The sequence below is a fragment of the Aplysia californica genome, unplaced genomic scaffold (genome assembly GCF_000002075.1).
Source record: "Aplysia californica isolate F4 #8 unplaced genomic scaffold, AplCal3.0 scaffold00247, whole genome shotgun sequence".
Taxonomy (NCBI): Eukaryota; Metazoa; Mollusca; class Gastropoda; order Aplysiida; family Aplysiidae; genus Aplysia; species Aplysia californica.
This window is the reverse complement of record NW_004797517.1, coordinates 494,996-519,056: the sequence shown is the minus strand read 5'-3', so window position 1 is coordinate 519,056 and position 24,061 is coordinate 494,996. Positions and strand designations below refer to the sequence as shown.

The 24,061-nt window shown below is 38.5% G+C and overlaps 1 protein-coding gene across 9 annotated transcripts in view; it reads left to right on the top strand.

Annotated features, from left to right (window-relative positions):
• The window catches only part of LOC101848208 (probable splicing factor, arginine/serine-rich 7), a 64,798-nt gene that overhangs the window by 34,282 nt on the left and 6,455 nt on the right, over positions 1 to 24,061 (top strand). For 2 of the 9 annotated variants that reach the window (XM_005100437.3, XM_005100436.3), the window contains 7 exons: positions 603 to 683; positions 1,279 to 1,329; positions 4,951 to 5,121; positions 8,754 to 8,792; positions 12,950 to 12,994; positions 13,694 to 13,765; positions 20,706 to 20,786. In XM_005100437.3, coding sequence (XP_005100494.1) covers positions 603 to 683; positions 1,279 to 1,329; positions 4,951 to 5,121; positions 8,754 to 8,792; positions 12,950 to 12,994; positions 13,694 to 13,765; positions 20,706 to 20,786 — 540 coding nt within the window. The remainder of the gene's footprint in view (positions 1 to 602; positions 684 to 1,278; positions 1,330 to 4,950; positions 5,122 to 8,753; positions 8,793 to 12,949; positions 12,995 to 13,693; positions 13,766 to 20,705; positions 20,787 to 24,061) is intronic. The other 7 variants (XM_013083658.2, XM_013083656.2, XM_013083657.2 and 4 more) reach the window with 7 other exon arrangements.

The window sequence follows — 24,061 nt, the reverse complement described above, 5'->3', positions numbered from 1 at the left end:
AAGGGGTGTTTGGTAAGTGTACGGCGCTCGCAACTGCATAAGGTCATATGAGTGCGCGGGACACACCAAACATTTTCAATTGGTAGGAAATTTTGGATTTTGCCCGGGTGGCGGCCGAAGCCTGCTCTTATCGATTTTGGACCACCAAGGGATGTAAACATTTAACCCACACGCACATTCACACAGATACACAGAGTGACCATGACTATGATTGAATGCTCATGCACCACAAATACTTTAAAGGGTGTAATGTGTAGGTATTTCTCCTCTTTTTTTATATTCCATACTGTTTGCCCCAGTTTTTGTGTATATTTTGGGATTTGATGAGAAAGAGTTATTGAATTTTTAGGTTTCACAGCAATCTAGAGGTCTAGCATGTCTATAACTATTTTGCGCACATATGTATTAGAACTGAATAATTGTAGTGAGCTACTTGACTGTATTTTGTGTTTTGATTTGATTTGTTTTTCTTTCTTCTGTATTTTTTTAACATTTAAAAGTGCAGGGTGAAGATAAATGTTTGATTTTGTGGGGGGTTTGGCTGAACCTTAGGGCCTGACCATAAAGTTTATCCTTTTTTTTTTTTCACCTTTCATTTGCAGAAGGCGCTCTAGATCTCGTGAACGTCGGCGGTCCCGCACACGATCTCCGGTTCGGCGAAGGCGCTCTCGCTCAAGATCAAGGTGAAACAGTTTTCTTCTTTTTCATTTTGCCTATTATTGAATTTGCAATTACTGTTATTCTTTGTGAGGGGGATGTTGTGGTTTAGAGTTACGGTGTTTGCATCTCATTCATTGGTCTGAGGTTTAAAACCTGAAGTGATGGAAAATTTTCAAGTCTAAAATTTTGTCTTTTCACCTCTTTTCCTGTTCTCTAACCATGTTCTGTCGTCTGCTTACGTCTCCACTTTCTGCCCCCCCCACTCCCACCCCCATTTGCCCCCTCCTCTGGGCTCCTGACTTTCTGAAGCCTTTCTACTGCTACTGCCTGGCTCCTTCTTACTGTTACTGTCTTTCAGCCACACCCTTGATCTTAGGGTAGGTAAGATCTAACACCCAACCTTGTGGGATAAGGAAGTAAAAAGCTTGGAGGTCCCATGTGCAAGTTGTGCTCATTTAAGATCCCTTAGTGGTCCTAAAATTGATGAGTAGTCTTCTTATTCCTACCAAACTTGAAAATGGTTAACGTGTCCAGTGAGCTCATATGACCTGCAGTTGTGAGTGCTGTAAAATTCACCTTGATCAATTTGAACTAACAAAAACAATTTTTTTTCCCCAGGAGAAAATCTAGAACACCGCCGCGATCATATAGCAAGCGCTCTCGGTCAAGGTTAGTGTTTTTACCATTAAGTTTCTCACAAAGAAATACATAAATATGTGCATTATTCCCAGTCATCTGTGATTTTTGAACATCAGAGAAGGGCTTTCTCTATTTTTGCACTTTTGTGTTATCTTGTCTTGTACCACTGTGTTCAGTCATTTTGTAAAAATGCAATAACGGTATGAGCAGACGAGCTCTTTTTTGTAAGGTTGTAGATGAATGCATTTTTTAAAACCAGAAGTTAATATGATTTAGACTTTCATGAGAGAGATTTCAATTTTAAAAATTGGTTCATAAGTATGGCAATGTTGAAATGATTTTGATATTGAGAGGGATAAAATACTAAATAGAATGTCTGTGCTGTTTAAAAAGAAAATAGATTCACAGAGTAGGCTGAATGAAGATATAGTGAGAAAGCTACTGTTTGAATTACAAACTCTTTATGTTTGTAAAACAGTAAGTACTTATAAAATTTTTGGTCTGACCAGGTTGAGGAAATAGTGTAGTAAGGAAGGGAAGTTAGGTTCCCATTTTTTAACTTGACCAACAAGATATGACTTAATTTTCTATATCAGTGACAAACCTTATTGATACGTCCTATAGCTTGTTCCTTTTCGTCTGACCGCGATGAAAATAAGGTAAATGAAATTGCTCTTTTTAATCTACTCCGATTTTTGCCCATGGATTTAAAGGTTGGATGACCAACAGAATCTAAAAGCCCATTCATAAAGGTCACTGCAAACTAAGGTTCCGACAAGTTGTATTTGTTGTTAGCCTAAAGCAAGTAAAAAAAAAAATAATAGGGGATGTGCACACACCTAAAACATTACAAAGTTGACATATTTTCCTCAATACCACATTTAAATGTATGCCTAAGAGGCATGACTCAAGAGACAGGGTGAGTAATTTTTGGACTCGCATGGAGACGTCTAGACGTTTTGGGGATGGAATCGACAAGCTTACACTTATTTTAGTGGTCCTGTGTATACATCCAAAGAGTGGTTTTTGATACAGGGCCCAAAGAGAAATACTTTTTTACTACTGGGTCAAGGTTTCTTTTCACAAATATTTTTGTTCGGTCACTGGCCTGCAGATGTGCCATGCCAAGTTTCATGGGTACAGGTAAATTAATAAATGAGCTAGAATATTTTTAACGTGGACAGACGAACGTGAATGTTCTTACTAGGAAGGCGCACATGTTTGCATTTTTTTCTCTCTCTCAGGCCGCAACCATATTAACGCCCGACACCGACAGACGGACCAGACCCGCCGTTTTCCGTCGGGTGCGGCCGACCATATTAACACCGGTTTTTGTCAGTCAGACACCACCGTCTTGCAAATATGGCGTGTAGCAGAAGAATAAAATTGTTGTTGTTGCTGCTTTTGAGACGCAGACAAAAAAGGAAAACCAAGACAAGAAGAGTTTCAGTTCATCCCATCCAAAGAAAGCGTGATACACTTGGTGAATTTCATAATTTGTTTCCTCAGTTGTTGGAAGATAGTGAAAAATTCCAACAATACTGTCGCATGAAACAGCGGTTTCAATGAGCTGCTAGAGATATGCAGAGCTGACAAAGAACTGCTGCTGCTAGAATTCTGTGTAGTGGCATTGAGGCAGGAAAGGGGACACAACTATGCACAGATAAATATTTAAAATTACCTTCCATCTCACCCGACGGAGCGTCTTCGATAGAACATGTTTTATCGGAGACGTCTGACCGGGGACGACACAGGACGTTGGGCGTCAGTATGGTAGCAGAAACCGTTTTTTGTTACCTTCCATTACTAAAAAGCCGGTGCGCATTCTTTTGTGCCCGAAGACGGTCTGGTCCGTCTGTTGGTGTCGGGCGTTAATATGGTTGCGGCCTCACTCTCTTCTCTTACCACACACCTATACTGATGCTTTAAAATAATATTTTTATTTACATGGTTTGAACAATTTGTGTCTTTGTTTGATGTTGCTTTTGGAAGCACTGCTAGATGAGTTGATGGTAAATAAACTTGGCTGTGACTGTCCTTCCAGTGGATTCGGAAAGTAAGCTGGACAATCAGTTTTGATGACCATATAAGTAAATTTACTGATCTTTCAATCTCATTTGAGGAAAAGGATTTTCTATTGTATTTGTAGATTTTACTTTTTTAAAGACTGACTTGGTACTTAACTGTATTTCATGAGAACAGCTTTTCACGTGTGGATTCATTTATTTCAAATATGGATATGTCAGTGCTTGACTTGTTGATTCAAGTGTTGACCCTTTGAGAAGTGGACTTGTTAGAGAAAGTAATTGACAAAAACTATGTTCAATGGAGTATGAAACTTTTTTGTGGGATTTTATGTAAGTTACTGTTTTTCATGTGGGCTCTATCTTCGTTTTTAAGATACTGTAAGGTATTGAATTTTAAAAAAAAAAGGGGGGGGGGGGTGGGGATGGGATGGTCCAAAATGAATTTTTTTAAAAAGGGGGTGGGGATGGGATGGACAAGTGGTCCAAAATTAATTTTTTTTTTTTTAAAGGGGGTGGGTGGCACATTCAACCTCATACCCTAGTATAGAACGCTAGTAGGAACAAATTTGTTTTATTTTTCCTTCAGTGAAATAAAGAACAAGAGATCATGAAATTTTAGTGATTTTAGCAAGTTACTGTGACAACTTTTCCCATTTAGGAACAAACCAGTTGCATAAAAAAATATAAACCAATGTACAAAAGTTTTTAAAATGCACAGAAAATTGAGGTTGCCAACCCGTTACCGGTACTAATACTGAGGGTAATTTGCCATTTTCCACCAAAAAAATTTCAATCAGATATATATCTAGATTCTAGATATAATTTTTCACATGATCATCGGTCCTGGCAAGCTGGAAAATAAATACGGGGAATGGAAAAAGGGGGTGGCGTGTGGGGCAAAAAAACTGAAAATGAATAATTATAGTAATTAATTGTTCCCAAAACGAGTTGGTTTTTTTTAAGTTGTCCGTAAAGCTCATTTTTTGTGATGTTTTTTTTCCCCATCAAAACTAGTTGCTGGTTGTTTTTGATAGTTGCTGTCCCCAAAATTGGTTTGCTGGCCATTTTTGATAGTTGTTTTTAAAAGTTGTTGGTCGTTTTTGCTCCCAAACTATGCAACTTTTTCTCTTTTCTTTTTTGGGCTGTTTTCTGCTGATATGCTCTTACAGATGTGTTATTCCTTGTGCACTGACTGGCCTTGTAGTGAGCTAACCTTTATTGCGGAATGTGTATTTTAAAAATTCACACATATATATATATATATATATAGATTGAGCCAAATGCATGCCTTGGTGTTCACACATATCTTCATTATTGTGATGAAAAGAATTACTTCATTCAGAATTTTAAACACAGGATATTTTTGTTTTTCCATTATTGAATGGAAATGATTACAGGACAGAAAAGAAATGAATAGAATTACCAGGGATATGCTGTGATTGTGTTCAAATCCAAAAGCACCAATCCTTTATTTCAGTTTAACCTGTAGCTTTATGTTCACGATTCTCCAAGTGCTTTTTGAGTCTAATTAATATCAATACATGCACATCCATACTTAACACCTCACACGGCTGGGAGTACTGTAAAATATATTGTGCAACTTTATGCATGTGTCATGTCGCAGGAGTCGTAAGAGATCTCGGTCCCTCAGCCGCAAAAGAAGCAAATCCAGGGATCGAAGAGCAAAAGAAAAAAAGAAAAGTCCGTCTCTGTCCCCTCCCCGCTTAGAGCGAAATGGATCTATTCCGACCAAGGATGATGATAAGGATGAGTCTTTCTCGAAACATGACAGCAGGTAAACCTTGAAAGTATTTTTGTAGTGGCTATTAGCATCACCCAGTACTGTCATTGTGAGATAAAGACTAAAGTTTATAGATTTGAAGTTTATGGAAGGAAAATTCAGTTTCTGTTTACAGGCTGGCAAAAGGGGTGGTAATCACAAAGAGGTAATTTTTTTTGGATATGGAATGAATGACTGAGGCAAAGAGATGTGATCGTCATTAATGTGGCGAGAACAAGCGTTTATAATGAGGTAGTTTTTAATGATGTGTATTGTCCACCCGAAGCTCCAAATCTAAACAAGTATTTTAAATATGCTGTACAGTAGTCACTTTATGGCTTTTACAAATCTGTTGAATAATGTATTCAACAAAGGTAGGTAGTAATAGCATGTACATGATTGTATGAACTGCTACATGAACATATTGTGGACTGCTCTTGTAAAAATATTGAAGCTTTACTGGTGATGGCCCACTTGATGATCTACTGGAATAATGCAGTTTTCTGAAAATCCTACCTGATTGACTTCAGTCTATCTGATATTCGACCGAGATAATGTGCGCTACTGTAATGCTCGTTTAAGGTAGTTAAACTATCACTCTCACACCCTGATGCGCCACTTTCAAGAAAAGGGGGGGGGGGGGGGGTTGTTATAGCCCCCTCCTCGTCCTGATGAACTACAGCCACCAAAACAATTTTGATATGGCCAGTGACAGTCCAAAACCTGTATAATATAGACGGAAAATGCTTAGCATTGTAGATTGTAGAAGACAAGTGAACTGTCAAGTGAAACAGTTGGACGGGTGTTTTGGTAGTCCTGTTCCTTAACTTGGAATATCTTTTTCTTTCGTATCTGCACCTTCTGTACTTTACCGAAGTCATAAGTATTTATGTCACGGCTGGTTAAATTTTGGTGCTTCTGAAAATAAGTGTCTTCATAGCTATGGCTGGATGCAAGACTCCCAACAAGTGCCAAGCACCACTGTTCATTTGTGGAATTTGATGGTGTTTATCGCAGTCTTGCACCGAGTCATCAATAGATGCATTTCAGCTTGAAAAACTGTTAAGATGGATGTTAAGGATATATTATTAGTTTAAATGTCATGTGTCTCATCCCATGTTGACTTGGACAATCCATTCTACTGCTCTCAATGGGCTTTGGTCATAGAATTGGCAGCTGAAAGGATTTTTTTCTCCTTGTTTAAAAGTGGGTGGTGGGAAAAGTTTTACTGTGGAAAACTGCTGACTACACTTCTGAGTTACATGTTATGTCTTTAGCCACGTGCTTCCAATCTTCCGTATTTTTACAGAAATCTGTACTTTCTGAAAGTTCAGTACTTACTCTCCGATTGTTATCAACTCCGTCCGTAAGAAAGTGCGATAGCCTCGGGCTACCGAAATTCTGCGGTAAAGGGCCCGTACTCGCCTTTGTATCGTCTTGTACAAGTTCCTGATATTTATTGTAATTTTCTCAGCAATAGGTCGATGCTTATTTCCCACAATTGGCCATTATCTCACTATGCATGCATTGCGGGTTAGTGGGCAATACATTTTAACTTGTGAATTGATCAAAATCTGGCTAGTCGTGGTAGCGAAATTTTTGTGCCAGTTTCCTCCTTTCTTTCACTCACTCATTCTTTTTATCTTTGGATTGGTACCATGGCTGGAAAATCTGCGCGTTGATCAAATAAACTGACTTGGGATTTTATTTAGAAAATCACTGTCAGAATATTTTTTTTAGCAAATTAATAGTAACTACTTCCCATAAATGTTTTATTTTGCTTTGTGCTGTTTTATTGTCATTCAGGATGGAGAAGTACTTGCGGACTTATTTTTTTGTCAGTGAGATAATAGTTAATGCCATGTTATAAGGCTCTGACACAATAATTGCTTTCGCTGAAAAAGTTACCTCATTAACTGCAAAAACAGAAGTTGAGATATTTGTGATTGAAGTAGATGGGGTTGCCTGGTTTCAGAGTTAAGAATTAGTGAGAAAATGGACACCAAAGTTTGTTGACTATATATAAGTTTGAGAGTTTTTTGAAACAGCAAATTTATATTTTTTGTGCCTTAAATCCAAGTTTTAGGTAAAAACCACACAAAATGTGCTTTTAAATGGATGCAAAGGGTGTTGAGCCAAAAAACAAAAATGGATAAGAGTTGCCAAACGAATGAAAAAATGCAATTTTCTCAGATTTCATTATATTGTCTAGTGCTTGATTTCACAGCGATGCCTCACATATACAATTGAACCTGCCATGATGGCTACTTTCCATATCCTCCTTGCGTTTTTTTCTGTATAATTTCACAGTGAAAACGGTTACTTGTCCAAGGTGGTTGCGGCCACCATATTTTAACAATCGACAACCAAAAATACATGTTGGAGAAGACCATACAAATCTCTCATCACCCAACCCTTTGTCATAAATTATGAATTGGCACCTTATGCTGTCGACGAGCCGTCATAATCCATTCACCTGTCGTTATTATATTCTTAGTCCCTCCAATGAATGTTGCTTAGGTCACTTCCAATGTTTATCCAAGCTCTGCTCACAACTCATACACAAATCGTGAGATGAGCGGTCTGTTTACCCAGTCCATAACAATGGACATGCAAACATTAACTCGCGACACAAGCGTCACTCGTTCGCTGAGTGTTTGCAACCCAATTTTTGTTTTACTATAGCACTGTCTTCCTCTTCTGACATATTTCATTTTATTTTGTCCTTGCATGAAACCAAAATTTAAAAAAAACCTAACTACAAAAAATCCCACAAAAACATATCCCCTCCACCCTTTCAAAAGCAGAAAAAAAACCCAAGCCTTATTGCAGTCCTAAGCCTGCGACCATCTCCAATTGGGAGCCAAGAATTTGTTTTTCTTTATTTTGATCAGTCCTGCGTATGATGGCCATCTGTCCTTTCGGCCACTTTTCTCCTCGACATTGCGTGGCCGTTTTACACAGGTTTTACGTATACATGATACACACACACACACACACACACACACACACACACACACACACACACACACACACACACACACACACACATGTGAACAGTTTTGCGACAAATGCAACATATCCGTTTTTCAGGCTCTGAGAAAAATGAAGATTTCTGTTCTTCTCCCTTTCTCAATATTCTTGAGCAGTTTTGGTTTTAGAGTAAACATGATGTATGGCATAGTTGATATTTGATGTTTGATGATATCACTACACATTTTTGACAAAACTCAACATGTCTATATTAATACTATAAGCAAGGGAAAGAACTGCTGACAAACTTTCATTGTGCACAAGCGAAGTCAGGTGCCACGAGAAAGACCTCGATTGCCGTGCAGAGGATATATGTGCCACGGTTTGTCACGAAAGGTCTTTCACTTTTGTTGCGTTTTGTAAAAAAAAAAAAAGTGTAAGTTTCTGCAGTTCTTTACGAAGAAAAAAGTCCCATTTTGTGGGAGGAAAAAAAGGCTGACCCTGGTTTTTGTCTCACCTTTCAAGATACATTGGTACTAGTTTCGGCCAAACTTCGAAAATGGCGTTTGTCAGGTTTTGTCGCAAAACTGTTCATTCATATCTAATATATTCTGTCCTTAAAAGCATTGTTGAAAACTGCTCTTATAAAAACTATCTGAACAATGTCTTCTCAGCCCAAAGGCCAGCACAGATGAAGGGGAAAATAAACCGAGGTAAATCTGAGATGACATTTGAATAATTTTCCTTCTAATTTGATAAATTTATCACATGAATTTTTATTTCTGGCATCGTTTCCCATTGACTTAGAATTTTAAAAGAAGAGCTTCATATTTTACCTGTAATTGACTTGCACCATCATTTATCAGTCTGTCTCTGCAGTGCCCTGTTTGAAAGGCTTATGTCTCTTTATATTTTCATGGCTCTGCTCATGCATAGTTGAAATTTTAGGGCTCAGATAGCATCTTCCTATCTTGCAGGTGCAACTCTCGAATTGACCCTTTATCATCATCATCATCATCATCATCATCATCATCATCATCATCATCATCATCCTTTCTCACCCTATGCTGGAGTATATGCCACTAAAGAAATCTAAATCTACTTCTGTCTCGGGGTATAGTTTTCACCCCTGTCCAGCTGTACCTCACATCTCCTTGCAGTCTGAATTTAAGTACCTCCTCCAAGTACTTCTATGCCTTTCTCTCTTTCTGTTTAGTTTTGGATTCCATCAAAGGCTTTGTCAGTACTCTTTGTTTCTGGTTTTCTCAAAGGGTGTTCAGTTAACTACCAGTTTCTTTGGTTTGTATATCTATTTCCTGGTGATTTGTTTGCTCCCATAGTTGTTCATACCTGATGATTTCAGGCCTTACCTGTGCAAGGTAATATTGGCGAATTCTTTTGTGTTGGTTATTCATGTCTGATTGAAGAGGAAAATGAGGAGGCAGAGGCCAGTACTGCTGTGGAGAGGATGATGGTTTTGGGAATACAAAAAGGAAGCGGAAAATCTGGCTTCTTTGCAGGAAAGACAGAAGAACTTTCAACCAGATATGCACTTGCACAATCAGTAAAACGACCCTCAGTGGTATTTTAGAGAGAGCAACGGAGCCTCAATGGACATGTCCAGAATGCAGGGATGTTGCTGATATGCACTTGCACAATCAGTAAAAAGACCCCCAGGGGTATTTTAGAGAGAAAGGAGCCTCAATGGACATGTCCAGAATGCAGGGATGTTGCTTCCTGAAACAATGAACAATGAAGTTATTCATGTCCTTGAAATTTGAAAGGAATCATCAGACACTAGTTTTCCTTGTCAACCACACTCAGAATCAGTCTGGAATTGAACATTTTTATTTTGCCATGGAAAAGTAATCCTGAAAGCATTTATCAGTGATGGAGTCAACGTATCTTGTATTGAATGTTTCTGGACTTGTCCTGCAAACTGTCCAGTAAGCGTATCCCGTTTAAACATCCCTTATTTTGATTCAGTTGGTGCTAAGTTGTGTTTATGTATTGTTGATGGATACAGTGAAGAGGAGTTCTTCCTGAAATTTAGGGATATGTGGAGCCCCAGTTTCACAGTATTTTCCCTCTCTCCCACAAACTGTGTTCATGTAATTGTGGAACAATTGCTTCAGATCTCTCATATCAAACATGAAAACTTAAAAGTCTTTCATGGTATTTCAAGGAATACGTTGTGCTTTTCAGTAAAAATTGTTATATTTGTATTGTGCGGATTTAAATCTGTATGGACTAGTCTTTCTCAGGACATTGTTGGAAAAGTTGCAGTAGTGGCCTATGCATGTCAAATGAGGAGTCTCTGGTCCTATTTACATTTTGTCTTGCTAATTTTTTAATAGAAGTTTCCCTGTGTTTTTTTGTGTCTATTTTGTGCAAACTGATGAATAATTTCAAAAGCCATAAATCATACACTCTCACACTTTTCCTTTTTTTTTTTCGGCATAGGTTTAGTCAGCTATTGGTCCTTATACTCTCTCTATTGAGCCATTAGGTTCTTCTGCACATCTTGTATTTAAAATAAAAATTCGTACGTTTTTCCTTTTTTGTTCTTTGTGACTGGTTGTTGGAACTTGATTGGTGTCTTTGGAGATGTTACAGACAGAAACTGTGCCCCTTGGGTTTATGTTTTAACTGTTTTAAACTTTTAAAGTACCACATACTTAGTTTGTTTCTCTTTCTGACATCAATTTTTTTCCTGTCTCATGTAAAGTTTTATATCCACAATAATAGTTTTGCATTGCAATGTGTTTCCATTAAGGTTGCTTCTTTTTACAGTCAGCCCAGCGTCAGTTATATTGCACAGCTTTTCTTCTTTCTTGGAGAGGATTTAGGGGAGGGGATATTGCTGCTGCTGGCACCCATCTTTATATTTGATTTGAGTACCCTTTGACTGTCTTATGAATGTAAAAGTCATGCCTAATCCTTGGGAAACACACCAACTTTATGATGCAACAAAAATCATAACGCAAGCACAGCTCTTTCCAATATCATTGACATTTCTTTCTTTTAAGGTGAATATCAAATTTGTTTTTTAATTGATCAGAAAAATCTGATTTTGACACAAATTTTCTGTTTGTGTCATGGGCCATACATGAAGGGAAATAAGCACTCCAGCCTTTTGAGAATGGCTCAGATATATTAAATACATAATTTCTATAATTATTTTTTTCTAGGTCCTCTGGACATGCAGACAAATGGATTTTGTCTTTAAAAAATCATCATAATATTCTTCTTGTAAAAACCAAAACTGCCCATTGGAATGGAATTATGGTGGCAGCGCTATTTTTGCCATTCTAAAAGTAGATAGTAAAAAAAATCCCAAAACTTTCTACATTGTTTTTACAAATGCATTGATTTTGTTTGAAAGGTTGTCTACTGCTTCATATATATCTATGTTTTGAGTTTTGTTCTTTGCACTTTATAAACAAATGCTCACCTCCCTTCTGCCTTTTAGGGTTACATATTATTCCATTTATGACTCCACTTGCCACAGTAACAAACTGACATTTGATTATTTTAACTCTTGCTTTTGTTCCTCATGCCCTTATTTGTAGAAATACAACTGGTGCTGGTTTTCTATTTAAAATCTGCTGTGGCTTATTAGTTTGTTTCTTTTTAAATGTGTGTATGTATTTGCATACAAAATACAAAAACAAGTTATATCATTATCTATACAGGAACTAATTAGTTTTGATGGTCTCCCTAGTCCCATGTGTGTTTTCATGTCCACTTGTTTTTGTTCTTCGAACTGTGCTTAATGTCACTGACAACTTTCCTAAATTTAACTGTTTCATTTGTTGGATCTGTAATAGGTTGTTCTAATAATAATCAGAAGTGGGAACATACTATAGCAGCTGGATAGTTTGTGATTGTGTATGCAGAAAGTGCCACAAGTACTTGTCTTTATCAAAATATATTATAGTGTAGTTCTGTGTCCCTTACTCATACTTGTTCCACCAGTAATAGAACTGTGGTTTAGAAGAAATACAAGTCTTGATTTAACTGCAGTCACTGATCAAGGTAGATTTTGCTGTAAATCTTGTTCCATATGCAGTCCTGTCCTGCATGATGAAATCTCATTTGTGCTGCATCTTGGCTTTGTATGATGTTGGGCTTATCAAACAGGGATCACTTGTGTTTATTAAAGAGTTTATGTGCCTCTTCCCTTTTTTTCCAAGGTCCTTTTAGTGGTGACAACTTCGGATATACAGTAGAGTCTGCCTAAACCAAACACGCTTAATCTGAGAACAGTACAAACTGAAAGAAAATACAACCCTCAGTTTTTATTACATCTATTTAAGCCACCTCTGTAAACCAAGAACCCAGCTAAACGGAAGAAAATCTGGTGGTCCCGCAGATTTCGGTTTATGCGGATTTCATTGTATCTCAGTGGGCTACTCTTAATCTGAAAAAGTATTGGTCTTGAATTGGACAATATATATATAATAAGTTTATTGTTTATGATGAAACATTATGTCAAATTGAGGGGAAAATTCTGCATCAGTTTATTTCTTTGCCATGGTGGACTGATGATTTTTGCAGACTCAGGTTTTCATTGATGTGGAATATCTTTGTTTTTGTTCAGGACTACACTAGATCGAATGTAGACTAAACTTACCAGTAAATAAATTTCTTTTTTGTTTGGGCCAGTCCTGTATTGTGCACATAAATTTTTGGGGTCAAAAGAGTGATCACAATTTCATTGTTTCATACATTCAGTTTTGTGCAGTGTTTGTTTTGTCAAGTTCTTCAGGAACATTTCTTGTTTTTATATGTTGAATCATCACATGTATCAATAGTTTTATGTTATGTTGGTGAAATTGTCATGTGTTGTTTTTTTCACTCTGCACAGTGCTAATGTTGAGGAAGATAATGGCAAAGCTAGCGCAAAAAAGAGGTAACCATTGTTGTACAGGTGCTTCACTCAATATGATGCTTTTTTTAAACCTATTATTTTTTTTAAAATTTGGTTTGTGGAGTGGCCCCTCTGTACTGTACATTCAATACAGCTGAAGCAAATGTAGCAGTTCAGTAAAAATGGGTGTGTTTTCACAAATCATTGTTGCTCATAAAAATGTCGAACCTACATCAACATGCCACTTTTTTGACATTTTACATTCTTATATATAGGCAGCTTACAGATGTTGCAAATTGCATCTTTTCTTACTTCCCTGGATCAATAACATCTTTCACACTCAATTGCTCGCTGCTTTTTGATTACTGTGATTGTATGAGTGTGTGAGTGTCCCAGTTACCTGAGTGTAGAAAGGTCAATGTTCCTTTGGTCTGTGTGTTCCTCTTTCTCTACCTGGAACTATCCATTGTACTTTTCCATGAACATTTAAACAATGCAATCTGTTCGACAGCTGGAGATGCATGAAAGGGGGTGTGTCTGTATATTACTTTTGGAAGAGTAGGGTTTTATTAATGCCTTGACAGTTGCTCTTGGTTTTTTTACTGCTTTCACAAAAAATTCTGAAGTCTCTCAATCTGGTAGTGCTTTGGGTTCTTCAGACTGTTTTTGTGGATGTCTGTATGAGATTTAGTCGGAATGATTTCGGTCGGTTTGACATGAAAATTTGTATTATCTTTTCAGGTCCCCATCCCCAGTCAAGCCCAGACGAAGAAGTCCTTCACCTCGTAAACGCAGTCGGTCTCGCTCTCCAAGGTAATATAGTCTTAATTTGTACTTTGTTTGATCATGAAAGGAAAAAAAATGCAGTTATGATCACATTAGGTTTGTGTTCTGATTGATGTTTAAAAGATTTGCTTTGTGGGTGGTTGGCGGGTGCTCTGGTGTGGTTTGCTCCTTCTTTCCTATCAAACATCTATTGTCCTGATCTCTCCTCCTTATTTGTGAATGTTACTCTCTTTTTCATCTATTCTTCGGCACTTATATGACCTTATTGTGTTGCAAGTGCCGTAAAACTCTTACTAAAACAAAAAGATTTGCTTTCTCTATTCTTCAAAGTGACCTGATAAACTATTTTTTAATCCCATCTGTGTCATAGGCACTATCTTGATAAAGTTTTGAAGACAGTCTGATGAATCTATGCTCCCCCCGTAAAGTACTGTAAACAAAGCAGTACATTTTCATTTGGTGCCAAAGTGGAAGGTTGGTGTCTGAGGTGTAGCAATTAGGCTATTTGCTGCAGCACACAGAATGTGTGAGTTTGGGTCCTTCTTGGAAAGAGGGGTGCGTGTGTGAAGAAAGGGGGGTATGTGTGTATGTCTGGTCTGTCTGTCTGTCTGTCTTGTCTGTCTCTCTCTCTCTCTCACTCTCTCTTTCTCACTCACTCTCTCACACACTCGCACTCACACACACACACACACCACACACACACAAACACCAAGTATCTCTCGTGTCTACTCCATCAAGTATCTATCTTCTGCTAAGATGCTGCATTCCTTTGTCAAAGTCTGCCCTGGTGTTCAGGGTCTAAGTAATCCAACTCCAAAAGGAGATCTGAACTGTGTCTATGGAGTTGTAAAACATTAAACAATCTTGCTAGAGTGGAATGGTCTTAGGTCAATCAAATGAAAGGGTAATAGATGACAGCAAACTGCTAGCTTGATAATGTCGATATCAAGGTGCCAGATTTTTTTCTATAAAATTTTAATGGCACAGAATGTTATAAATCTTGAATAACTTATACTTTGGGTGTACGAACTGCTTGAATATGGAAGTGACTATCACACTTATTTCATTTTTCTATTATGAAAAATGATTGCCAACACTTTCAAAAAGTAAATCGATCCGCGCACAAATAGCGATTATATTTTCTTTCAAAGTAACATAAAGTATCACTCTGTTTCCCTCTATTAATAATTTGTCTCAAAATAAGGTCACACCTGTGAAGATATCTTAGACCTGCCACTCATCCCGATGTTTTGTACCAAACATCCTGATTTTCCTGATTTCGAAATGTATCCTGATTTTTTGTTTCATCTGCCTTTTCTTTTCCTGGGAGAGCCGGTTAAACTTAAGGGAATAGGCAGCTGAAATAACCTTGTTATTATTAGGACATGTACTTATGAATTAAAACTCTCCTATATTACTTGGTATAGCTATAACATGATGAGGGCTCTCGTGGTCTAGAGGTACGGTGTTCCCCACTCATTCAATAGGTCCTTGGTTTGAAACTTGACAGGGACGGATAATTTTCTTCTCCAAAATGTTCTACCATCACCTGCTTTCCTTCTCTCTAACCGTGTTCTCTCCTCCATGCCTTTAACTTTTTCTGCAGTCTTTCTTCTGCTACTCCTTGGCTCCTTACTACTGTTCTTCAGCCACACCCCCGATCTTAGGGCGATAACATAAAGAACGCCGAAACTTAAGCAGCTGAAGATCGACTCGGACAGGCGCCAATAGGTGTCTGCTTGACTCCACAAGCAGGACGCCTAGGCCTAGACCTAGAATTGCTTAAAATGTAATTCTGCTGGGTGACCGCCCTAATTTGACGACGCTGATTTAAAAAATGTTATTAGTTTTTGTCTACCGTGAAACACCAGCTCTGAAATGACCATTTAAAATTGTCCCCAGTCCAGTCGGGTGACATCGCGCAAATCGCTCAACCTGAGTTCGCGACGGCGAGGCGGCATTGAGAGTTCGCGACCCCAGTGCTTTCTTGTCACGTCTCCTTTTTTAAAAACAGTGAAAACAGTTCACAACAAAGAGTGAGCTTAAGGAGAAGTCACATTTTCATTGTTAAAAAATGGAGATACGACAAGAAAGCAGTGAGGTCGCGAGTTGACAGGGGGGCACCCATCCCAGCTTTTCGGCGTAATAAGAATGTAGTTTGGATTCCGATAAAGCCGACAACGCCGATCCAATCTTAAAGCCGCCTGCAGTCTGCCAGTTCTATGTGGGACAAAGTTGGAAATCATAAGGGAATTTTTATACTTATCGACGCTTACTAAGTCTCTGAAATCGGCGTTCTATATGTTTTCGCCCTTAGGGTAGGTAGGATCTAACACCTAGCCTTCTTGGATAAGCGCGGAAAAATCTCGGAGGTCCTGTGTGGGAGTTGCCCACCTGAAAGATCCCTTGATTGTCCCACCCAGGCAAATTTCAGAATTAATTTCTACCAAACTGAAATTGTTTAATGTGTCCCTTGTTCTCCAGATCATTCATTTTAGTGTAAATCTGGGTAACAGACAACTTAATTTCACAAAAACTTAATAATTTATATTTGTAAAATTTCTGTATTTTAGGTGGTTACATTTTAACAGATTTTTTCCTATGGATGGAAAGGCCTGAATTCTTTTTTTCTTGATAACTTGTTTGGGAAAATGTATATTATCCAGATTTACATCTTATCATAATATGTGCAAAGTTTAAAGGCGATAAATGTGATAGTTGTTTTAGCTGAACAAACTATCTACAACACCACCCTCTCAGAAAATCAGCCATATAGTTTTAACATTAAAATTATAACACAAAAAAGCACTGTACAAAGAAATAACATTTTTAAAATGCTTTTTATAGCATACTGCCCTCATTGGGAGCTGTTGGGTTCGATTCTAGAGGTATGAAATAAAAGAAAAATCTGATTTTTGAATAATGTTTTCACTTGGATCGATTAAAATCGGCCCAAACCTCAGACGCCTGTCCCCTTAATCAGCCGTAAGTGGAGCGCTAATTTCGAAATATCAATGCCAGATTTAGTAGTTGACTTGTACACATTATTTCAACTATAATCGGAGAAACATCGATTTGGAATTCAGACATGGATACTCTCAAGATCTACTTTAGCTTTTGTTATTACACAGAATTCTACATAGTCCGAGTGGGTGGTTGGCGGGTGCTCTGGTGTTCCTTGCTCCTTCTTTCCTATCGACCATCTGTCATCCTTATCTCTCCTCTTTCTTTTTTATGTATGTTACTCTCTTGTAACACAATCTATTCCTAGGCACTTATATGACCTTTTTGTGTGGCAAGTGCCGTAAAACTCTTAACTAAAACTAAACCGTACCCCGATGATAGCCTGATATCTGTTACAATTGTGACATACTAATGAACAATTCATCACTCTGCTGCTTCGTTTAAAAAAGCTTTTTCCGAATTCTGATTTGTAAGACCCGTCGTCAAGACCTGTCTGGTCTGTAAAACTGTCTCGAATGTGCCTTGGCATCACGTGACATAACCTCGTATGGGTACCATGTGTGTTGGGGGTAGTGCTGTGCGCTACTTGATATTTTACCACTCTCAAGCGTATCGATACAAGGCTCAATACTACTCAGTGCTAGACATATCAACTATATGTAGGGGGGGGGGGGTGTCGTGGATCTTCGAAAGGGTCCTTTTTTTCATGTCTCTGGGGATTCTCTTATTTGTTTTGTTTTGTATGTATTTATTTATTCTTTTATTTTGTGTTTCATAATCCATGTATTCAAATAGTATGTACAAAAATGTTCTACTTTTGTTATCATGGAACTTTTTATTCAGTGCAAAAACGGAGTGGACGGTTGGCGGGTGCTCTGGTGTGGTTTGCTCCTTCTTTCCTGTCAAACATTTATTGTCCTTACCTCTCCTTTTTTGTGTATGTTACTCTCTTGTAACACGTCTATTCTTCCGTACTTATATAACCTTATTGTACTGCAAGTGCAGTAAAACTCTTGCTAAAACTAAAATATGCAAAAACGGAGGCTCATTCCCGGTGCCAAGACTGACTAGCCTACACACTACACATACCATCTTCTTAATGCTTAGCCTGAACAAAACGAGTTTTATAATTTAAAAAAACACTGGACAAGTTCATCTGCCTAACGCACAACTTTAATTAAGAAGTAACCTAATTAACTGACTAACCCAAGGAGAGTACACGGCGCACCAGTAGCAGAAATTTAGTTGCATTGGGGGGTTCCAGGCTGAGTGCCTTATCACGTCGGGGTCACGGGGGTCAGCTCCCTATCGCTGCTATGGCTGGGCTGACTTAATTTTTGGTACTTTTCAACTTCAAGTTTTAGGCGTGTTGCTGGTTATTATCATTTAATGCATACAAAGCACGTATTTCTGCTCTTGAGACTCAGAAAAGAACAGACTTTGTAACTTGTCTGAATTTTTCAGGACAAGTGTGAATGTAAAAAATTTAAAAATTAATATTAACTCTTTGAAGACGCAGAGTAAGAGACAGCTGCATTAACTGGTAACGCATGAATTTTACCCTTTTTTAGGGGCCCATAAAAACATTACTTTTAGAGATAGAACAAAAATGGTTTTCTGTTATTGAAACTAGAACAATAGAACTTTTTAGGTAATAGCATCATTTAGATAATAAAACAATAGCTTTGATGCAGTTTATTGAAGAAAAAGTGGTCCATCAGACTAATAAAAAACAAAACAATTCCTCCCGGCATAAGTAGACCCACCTCTTCCTCATCATCTGGATCAGGAGAACCATTGTCTACTAATGAATTGCAAGCTTCACTTTCTAAATCAACAGCTACCCCATCTTCTTCGTCAGTTCCATCTTCCATCACAATTTCAAGCCAATTAAACACTGATTGACTTCTGGACACTGCCATTTTCAGTTGTAGTTTCGATTACTCAATGCGTTTATGACTTGAACAAAAACGCTTCAAAATACAGCGTCATTTCAATTAGTCAGCCTCATACCCCTGTACTAGTAGAAACAAATTTGTTTTATTTCTCCTTCAGTGAATAAAAGAAATCGTGAAGTCTTAATGATTATAGTAAGTTACTGTGACAACTTTCCCCATTTAGGAACAAACCAATTTCATTAAAAAATATAAACCATTGTACACAAGTTTTTAAAATGCACAGAAGATTGAGGTAGCCAACACAGCACTGGTACTAATACTGAGGGTAATTTGCGATTTAAACACACACATAAAAAAAAAGTTTCATTCAGATATCTAGATTTAAGATACAATGTTTCATGTGATCGTTGGTTGTGACAACCTTGAAAATAATAAATGGGGGAGGGGGGATGATGGTGGTTCTGTAGTAAGGAGCGGGGAGTGCGCAAAAAAACCCCGAAAATTGATAGGGGCGGTGGGAGGGCTGATTCGATACCTTAGAGTAATTATCAAACTTTTATCCCTTAGGATGTGTGCCATAGGAATCTTTAAAATTAGTAGGACACATTTGTCTAACGAATGTGTCAGGCGCGTCGACCTGTGTAAAACAGCCTGTTGGACAGATGTGTCTGACGTGTCAGCCATACTCATTCTTGGTCTCTTGCTTGGGCCTGGCCTATCATTATCATTGTCACTGTCACTAGAGTTGACAGAGGGCCCGTCGCTGAAATTATTCGATCTAGATGTAGATCTACCAACCAATGGCACAGATTCATCATCACTATTATCTGAACTTTCTTCTTCTAACTCTAAATCTAACCCCTCATCACTGCCATCATCTATAAACTACTCCAAACCTTCTTCAGTCCGCATCAAACCGCGACATCGCCTTGAGCTCGCCATTTTGGATAGAAACTGCGACATTTCGTGCGAAACAATGGCCTAAAACAAATGCCATGCAAAGCTATCTTAATTCGAAATTTAGGGAATCAACCAAATTATAGGGATTAGGACAAGCTTTCCAATGATATAGGGGTTGTCCACCTTAGACCAGTAGTTTGGTTAATAAACACGTTTAAAACCGCCATCCGCTGACTCGGCGACAATGGTAGATTCCCCTGTTATCCGCTGACGCGTCATCAAAGAGTTAATGGAATAAAAACACAACTCGGGCAATTTTCCCCTCCATCCATGCCCCAACCCTCATTAGATTCATAGATTGGCAGGTCTGATTACTGTTCGTAGATCTGCAGACATCCAAATAAGAGGCAGTGGAAAAGGTTATTAGTATTTTTTCCCCACTATTTCTCCACAAGCTTTTCCTGCCTGAATAAATAGAACCTTCCTGTGCTGTTCAAACCAGCTTTTTCACAAGTCTTTTAACTGGCTTCTCTTGCTCCCATTTTCTCCTCAGCTCAGCCACCAACAAATAACTTTTTAATAAGCCCAACCTCTCACCATTGATAAATCATGTGGATTTAGGTTATGGTCTTATGTGTTGTGTCGTGGGGAATTCAGGCACTTCTTTTTTGCTGACAAGGCGCTTTTTTGTGCTAGAATATTTTTGCTCCTTGTGACTTTATCACCTTTGTGGAGAGCAAAATATGCATAGTCCCAGTGGTGTTTTTTTGTTGTTTTTTTTTAACTCAACCTGTACAGTCAGAAGACATATTTTCACTGATTTCATGTCATGAAAGTTAGAGATTAGCGGGGAAAAAAACTTTAAAAAATATCTTAATTAAATTTATTCGCAATCATGTTCTTTAGACAGAAACACGGGTGGCTTTTGAGCTACATCTCCTGGCTAAAGGGGGAACTTTATCAAGCTATTGGAGATATAACGTCAGAAAATGTACTTTCCACTTTTCGCTGTTGTCAGGTCTGATTTGTACTGAATGAATTGTCTTCGTCATGATTAACATTTTTGTATTTCAGAGGATTACTACAGATTGAAATAATTCCCAACATTTTGCCATAACCAAGAGCACACCTGTGAGTTATGCTTTATCTGTTGAAGGTATACTTTTGCTAAACTTGCTAAGTTCTTTCTTTTTTTCCCCTTACAGTCGACGAACCAAAAGGAGGAGACACACAAGGTCCCCAAGTCCAAAGAAACGATCCCGTTCCCGTAGTGGCTCAAGACACAAGTTAGTATTTTTTCTAAGTCTTTTTGGTAAGATTAAGGACAATCGGTTACCTAAAAGAAAACAAAACCAGACCAAAGGTTGTAAGAGATTCTGAAGTGCAGGATTGTCCGAATGCTGATTTGGTGGCAAGTCCTGTTGGTCCTGTTGCCTCTGCCATAACCTCTTCTTCTCTTATTGCAAGTGCTTTGGGGTGTCTGCCATGCAGTAATTTCTGTCTCTTAATGCTAAGGGTTTTTCCTTGTGTCTGTGAGTCACTTTTCTGTCTTGCCCTATTTAGATCCAGAGCTCTCTGCGAAGCTCGTGTTGGTGCGGAATCAGGACCCTTCATACTTTGCAAGTCTGTGTTATTGAAATAAAGTGTTCGCGTTTCATTGGGTGGGTGATAGTAAATTATACCTACAGTGTATGTTGTAGCTTTCTGTTCAAGACTGGCAGATTTTCAGTGCCACTGCATTTTGCCCTCCCACAGTTGTTACAGCCCTTACTGTGCGTGGTCTTCTTGAGCCATTCGAGTTATTCCTCTCCTTTGAGTTTGAACAATGATTTTAGTCTGTCAGTTCATAATATGAATCATGACACCCAGACTGGTTCTTGATAGTCGAAATTTTTGTTCTAGGCCCTTCCGAACGCTCAAAGCAGGAATAATTTTTTTATATGATAATAATAAGAAATTATTATAACAGACTGAAATTCAAGTCAAAGAAGACCCCAGTATGACATTAGACACTGACATGTTGTTGACTGAATACATGTATATTGTACACGTGTGTGTGTGTTGTTATATGTAACGTAACATGCCCCTGGAAAATTGAGAAGCCGGTTTGGCGCAGTCACCCTGTGTGCCCCTACCACCAGGGCAGTGCTACTGGCTGAAGTGTGTTTAGGCCATTCCCAAAGGAGAGATATTAACATGTTCTTATGCACAGTAGAATTGTAATTGGTAAATGGGCTGATTTTTCAATGTCATGCTCATACTGTGCTGGAACAAAATAGGGGGAACTGCTGCTTTTTCTTTCCTCATCCTTACTATTGTCATCTTTCCTCTACTTCTTTTGTATCTTTGTCACTCTCTTGTGAACTGCTATTTCCGGGGTGCCTTCATATTCGAAGCAGACTTTGTGCTGTTGAGGCTAGAGATGTGAACAGAGTAAGCCTGATTCCCCGTTTGGACTTCTGTTGACATCCACCCCTTGGCGTTCATATGACCTTATCAGTGCTTCCACTCTTCCGTATTTTTACCAGAAATCCGTACTTTCTGCCAGTTTCGTACTTGTTCCTCCATCATTATCAACTCCCTCCTGAAAAAGCTACGACAGCGTAAGACTACGGAAATTAAGACTACGGAAATTCCGTAGCAAAAGATCCATATTGCCTTCGTATCGTCTAGTACTAGTATAAGTTACAGATTGTTACAGTAATTCTCTCGACAATAAGTTAATGTTATAGAAACTTGCCAGAGTGCGCATTTCCTGCAATCGGTCATTATTCCGCTACGCCCCATGCATCCATTGCGGACTTGTCGGCAATACATTTCGTCGGTCATCTCACGAAGTGTCGTAACTGCATTTTTGGGCATTTTGAGTTATTTATACCATGCCGATCAGCTTGACGAGATCTTTCTTCTCTCAAAGCGAAAAGGTGCTATCTCTACTAGTTTTTGAGTTATAAGATATCCGTGTTACGTCGTATCGTAAAATCAGGACGTATCCAATCTCACGAAGAGTCGTATCATATCATACGTCACTTCGTGAGATACAATAACAATATACTGCTCTCTCAGTATCGGTCATTGCCAATCTCACGAAGGGACGTATCTCTATCAACAGTATATTGACAGTTTCATATCCGTTGGCATTTGGCCTCTCGCTGCCCTTAAACTTGCAAATGTGCAATCTGGCATGAGACAGTGGAAGTCCATGCCGCCATTATGCACGTAGTCTTGAAACTTGTTTACAGAAACTGCGATTTTTGCTGAAGCTCTTTAAAAATGTGGGCCTTTTGCCTGAAGTTATCTCTAAATGCCAGGGTGCTACTGCTGAGGAGTCTTTTGAGTTTGACAATTGTGACACTGATCCATCATTTCAACTGGGGCTGTGTGAAGCTAGGTGTTGTAAAGAGGAAGTTTTTGCAGCATGTGATAGGTGTGATGCTCTTTTATGCCATGATCATTTTGTGGAGGACACAAATGTGTGTGATCATGACAAGAGGAAGAAAACAGAATCCACCAAGAAAAAGAAGGAAAACAAAACAGAATTGACAAAGAAAAAGAAGGAAAACAAAGTACTGAAAGAAAATGGAAAGGCGACTGAATCCAGTGAACAATCAGAACATTTTGTTCTTGAAGACCCACTAAAATAAATTGCAGTAGAAAAACAGCTACAAATTAATAAGCAAAAGGCAGCCAAGAGAAAATTGGCTTCAGGTGAAGATTATTTCAGCCCTTATACAAAGAAAGTCATGCCTGCGAAGAAAATGGGGGAAGCCTGCTTAGGCGTTACGTGCAAGAATAGAACACTAGAGTGATATAATCACAGAGTCACGGAGGAAAGACATTTCCCAAGAATTCTATTCACTTGCAAGCCTCCAACTTCAACGTGAGTTCATTCTGCGCCATGTAGTGAACAGTGACAAGAAGAAAGAAAGCGCACACCAAAGTCGGTGCCAGAAGACCAATGTATATTACCTGACTGCTCAGGGAAGCCTTGTTAAAGTTTGCAAAAAATTCTTTTTGAACACTTTAGCCATATCAGACAGAACAGTGAGAACAGCCTTCAAGAAATTGACACCCAGTGGATCAATAGAGAAAGAAAGAAGAGGTGGTCGGCAATCTGCAAAAATTGTTGAAAGAGACACAAGAATTTGAAATGACATTGAAGAGCACCTGCGGCGGTTCCCAAGGATGGAGTCGCATTATTGCCGTGCCAGCAATGCAAAGGAGTATCTGCACCCAGACCTGAACCTTAAAAAAATATACTACATGTTTCTAGAGCAGTACCATGGGACTGACCCTCCAAGTTTCGATATGTACAGCCGAGTGTTAAAAAAAAGCAAACTTGGCTTTCCACACACCCAAAAAGGACCTTTGCTCACTGTGCACAACGTTCTTTGAAGGGGATGAAAAACAAAGTCTGAACTCAAGGACGCATTCTAGAAACATGTCTCTGAAAAGAAAAGAGTAAGAGAAATAAAGGAGGAATGCAAGCAAGGGGCATCAAAGGATGAAACAGTTCTGATTGCTACATTCGATCTGCAGCAAGTAATCTATCTTCCCATCT